This window comes from Phaseolus vulgaris, chromosome 3 (genome assembly GCF_051622355.1).
Source record: "Phaseolus vulgaris cultivar YP4 chromosome 3, ASM5162235v1, whole genome shotgun sequence".
NCBI lineage: Eukaryota > Viridiplantae > Streptophyta > Magnoliopsida > Fabales > Fabaceae > Phaseolus > Phaseolus vulgaris.
In genome coordinates this window covers 27,244,367-27,248,937 of record NC_143500.1, presented here as the reverse complement: position 1 = coordinate 27,248,937, position 4,571 = coordinate 27,244,367, and the positions used below count along the sequence as shown (strand labels likewise).

General features: G+C 34.8%; 1 protein-coding gene across 2 annotated transcripts; it reads right to left on the bottom strand.

Annotated features, from left to right (window-relative positions):
- Positions 1-267: 267 nt before the first annotated feature.
- On the bottom strand, positions 268-4,309 carry LOC137806918 (E3 ubiquitin-protein ligase MIEL1). 2 transcript variants are annotated; one of them, XM_068607305.1, is made up of 13 exons: positions 3,945-4,309; positions 3,378-3,443; positions 3,197-3,284; positions 3,047-3,103; positions 2,857-2,889; positions 2,642-2,719; positions 2,395-2,438; positions 2,258-2,298; positions 1,561-1,643; positions 1,358-1,449; positions 1,203-1,272; positions 1,016-1,057; positions 268-689 (listed from the first exon to the last, which is right to left on the bottom strand). In XM_068607305.1, the coding sequence occupies exons 2-13, from the start codon at positions 3,425-3,427 to the stop codon at positions 564-566; spliced, it is 804 nt and encodes a 267-aa protein (XP_068463406.1). In that variant the 5' UTR covers positions 3,428-3,443; positions 3,945-4,309; the 3' UTR covers positions 268-563. The 2 variants fall into 2 exon arrangements, with proteins under 2 accessions (XP_068463406.1, XP_090156677.1); XM_090300551.1 differs by lacking the exon at positions 3,945-4,309 and having other exon boundaries at positions 3,378-3,804.
- Between the last annotated feature and the right edge of the window lie 262 nt (positions 4,310-4,571).

Sequence of the window (4,571 nt, the reverse complement as noted above, 5' to 3'; positions counted from 1 at the left end):
TGATGTTGCGTTATCAACTCATTTGTTAATATTGTAATTTAATTTATTTTTTTGGTAGTTGTTATACAAATTAGCAAGAATAATTAGATGAATGCTTTGGAAAAAAGAAGCATTATGGAACGGTGAATTCAACCTCATAAAAGACGACTATTTCCTGTTTTTTATGAAATCATGACTGGGAATAGGATAATCAAAACTAACAATCACTGTCAGAGAGACTTACAATGATCAAATAACATCAACCAAATTATAGAGAACCACTATGGCTGACAATGCAATCAATCCAATCATCAAGTATTACCTGAAATTCAGAAGGACAAAAGTTTGCCCCCTATTACAGTATAGCATGAAGATGTTTATACCTGTCCAATAACCAAGAGACAACCAATACCATTCCACATGTTGGAAGTAGAAAAATAACCTGAGGAAACTAAATAGGACACAATACACAAATTATTGTTGATGCTGAATTTAATCCAATAATCCTCTGTAATAACCGAATGTGCTAACTTTACTTTTTTCCCCCATGAGACTGTTAAAAGATTTGAACCACCAGAATCCGATCATTGAGGAAGAACTGGAGGCGCAATTGAGCGAGTATTATATGAATTGCAATGACCGCATTTATGGCCAAGAATGTGGAAGTTAACTTCTGTTGTGTCATTGCAGTCGTTACATAGAATCCAAACCTGCAGGGTGGAGCCTTCTTAGCCTTTTGGAAGGTGGATGCTTAGTTATATTGATTTATACACGTATAGTTGATTTGCATATGAGGATAAGTTACATATTAAAATGGCATATATCATATAGGTAAATTTTCTCATAAATATCAACTTCATTCTTTTTTTTCTCTCTATTTTTTCTTAGAGATTTCGCTCCATACGCATAAAGGACAAAAGATAGACATTCATGCTCAATCAGTCCGTTAGGGGAAAGGTTAAACTAAATCAAGTAGGTTTTCCTCCTCCATTATAGGTAGTTATTATTAAAAGCAATTCAGAGGATGAAACCTTACCTTTCTGTATCGATAATCTTCAGGCATGATAGATGCTTCAATCTAATATCACATGAAAATAAAAATATCAGAAAGAAATCTTAAGTGAAAATAAGCATCATAATTTTCTTGACTAGACAATTGCACGATGTAAAATCTATGAATCGTTTAAAGAGAAACATCCATGTGCTTTGATTTAATCAGCTACCTCTTCATCAATTCTCTTCCACACACTAGACATGTCCACCACCGACTTGGAGCATATGGGACAGCAATATCTAAGCCATGTACCAAAGCAAGTTACTTGTTAAGCATATGTCATGTTCATAGACTAAAGAATTCTCAAAGATTTAAGGTACTCACCTGTCACGTTCTATCATCTCGTGGTAACATTCTTGGTGCATTGTGTGACCACACTTCATAACAACGGTGTCTTTCAATGAATCAAAAAGGTACTACACAAACATAATACAAAGTAATCTAAAGTTTATGACAAATGAAATTCTCTGTTTGGTAGATAAACCAAATCCAGGTAAAAAAAGAAAAAGGGGGAATAAAGCAAGCACCTCATAACAAATGGGGCAGTGATGCCTCATTGAGTTCTCCACGCATAAATGATTATCACGCAGACCAACTGCATAACAAGACCCTGTAGAGCATATTTCATTACTATAGAAGTCCTTAAACAGAAAGAGCACTGAGCAATTTATTTCCTTTAGCTAACAAAAGAAGAAGTTAAAATTCCATTCAGTAACTAATGTGAAATTTCATTGGATCAGCTTCCAAATTCATACAGTTAGAATAATCCACCGTTGATGAATGCAGGACAAGTCTTTATAAGAGAGGGCGCTTTGTTCAAAGTCTACTCTAGTATAAACCAACAAGATGTAAGAACAAGCAGTTCACAATTACCAAAACAAAATTTAGTTTCACAGAACGTTTAAAACTGACTAACCACATTTTTAAAATGATATATATATATATATATATATATATCAAGGGTGGGATATGAAATGTTTTTTTAGATATTGATAAACCAAAGGTGTCAAGATTAAACTTTACAAATTATTATTACTTAAATGAGTTAAATCTTATCTAGTATCATCAACTTATGCACAATAAATAAAACAATGACAGGCTCAGAAATGTATTGAGACTGCTATTAATATATAACCATTTTAAAAATCAACAAAATTGGGTGGGGGAGGAATGCAAAAGCAAAGTAAATAAGGTACAAGGGCAGACTTCGTGACAAATGCATACCACACTTCTTGCAGTGGAAGAAATTTTCTCGACCACCGACCCTGTTTCAAAATTTCACCGTAAATTAGTTCAGAAGACACAAATTAGGAAAACTTAATTGTGAATATGACATGACAGAAGCATATACGCAAACACACCTGCAGATCCCGCAATCATCACAGTGAAACTGTTGTTTCTCTGCCTGCAAATGCAAATTGATTAAACACTTATTAGCATCATCTTCATAAAACTACAACATTTCAGAATCAAAATCCAGGACTATACAGCAAGATCAGTCTAGTCCTTCTCTGTAAAGTAAGGACCGAAGTAGAAATACGTTAATCACATTCAGAAAGTAGAAAACAATCCTATACTCTCGTTTTATCGAGTTCGGCAAAGCATTACATCATCATCGAAGAATTTGCAGATGTTGCAGAAATATTCTCCCATTTTGACGCCACAGTTAGTGCAAACTTGAGCAACCTTCAAAAGAAACAGAAGAGGTTAAACAGTGAAAAGGGGAGAAATAAAGTCAGGAGCTTATCAGAACCACCCTTCCGCAAAAAATCAAGTAAATAAGCAATCAAAGTTTTAAACCGAAATTTCATTTAAACACATACAGACTGCTCGGTGTCACAAACTGAACAAACAACCTGAAACAACAACAAAAAAAAGTGTAAAAAGTGCATTAGTTTCACCATCCCGTATTCATCACTCACAAAAAAAATAAAAATAAATATATATATATATATATCAGTAAAAAGGCAAAAAAAGAAAAAACAGTACAGAATGAAAAGCGTATTATCGTACTTGTTTAACATCTTGGCGAACGAGTTCGTGGCGATCAAACGAATTCTTCGACAAACTCTAATTGGGAAAACAAGACAAACCCAGATGAGATAAGAACAAAAAGGGAAAACATTTGAGCTAAAATAGAAAAAAAAAACGAATGCGAAATACCGCTTCCTCGTTGTGACAGTGACGGCACGAGTAGATCTCGTTGCAGCAGGGGGCACGAATCCTGCATCTTCTCCGGTAATGCTTGCACCTATGATCATCACGGTTGAAACGAAGAAGTTATGAAGATGTTAAAAACATGGAAAATAGAAGGGACTCAATAGGAATAGCAGGAAAAAAATACCCATATTCCGTCTTCCCAAAATCAAGACGTTCGTTGACAGAGCCTTCCATTAGGTTGGCGCTTGTTCTGCGCGAGACAGAGAACGGGAAGATGAGAGTTACAAACGGAGCAGTATCTTTCACAAACACGACCCTTTTTTCATTTTTTGAATGCAATATAATAATATGAAACAAATATTTCTCTGCTTCAATTTGGAGCAGTAGAGTGTGACCACTTAGGATGAGAGAGAGGGATAAGGTGGGTGAATCGCAATGGCAGACAACAACGGTGATTTGAACAGGCGAGGATTCCAGAAAATCAACCCAATCGTCACAAATTCTAGGGTTTTAGATTTATTATTTTCTAATCAAAAATCAATCTTTTTTCTTATTCCCTATTTGCCCTCTGTCTCTCTTCCTCGTATCTCACCACAAGCAACACGTGACGTGGCTAGGGTTAATCATGTTCTTCTTGTTATCGCGCGCAGCATTCCCAGCCAACTCCAAAATTCCATTAGAATTAGAATGCAATTAAATTGATTTCATCTACGAATTGTTGTTTGTTTCGCTGTTTGGTTTTGAAAAATACCTAGGCAGTGAGGTACATGCGAGCGTCCGTCCCCAAACTATGAAAGTATCTCCTGTTATTGAAATAGCGACGGAGAATTGACGGCCAGGGGTGGTTTTCGTTTCTGGTGATCTTTTTCTATTTTCAGTGGTGGTTACAGTGGAGGAATCACCGTCGCAGGGTAGCTCTGGTGGGGCTGTCTTCGGCAGCGACGGTGTCGTCGTGGCGGCGAGAGAGAAGAGAAGGGGAATAATTCAGAAAGATAAAAAGAGAAACAAATCTGGACCGTCTATTTAAAAATCTACATGTTAAACGGTGAAAACCTTGTCGTCAAACCTATCTAGCTAGAAACTTTTAATGCAAATTATTTGCACTTGTGAGTTTCAAGTGCGATTCCAAATTATTGAAATTTATATTCATTGAGGTTATTTTTCCTCACTTTTTTTTCAGTCTACAATTTTTTTAGAATTTATTATTTCTTTTTATTTGTTATTTCAAAATTTCAAAATCATTAGTTATTCTTCTAAATAATGTATATTTTTATTATTTATTCTTTTAAATAATATATATTGTTAGATAAAGAGAAAATTAGATGAAGTTGTACAGCAATTTTATTAGAATAAAAAAATTATTGTATTTTTTTTTCTA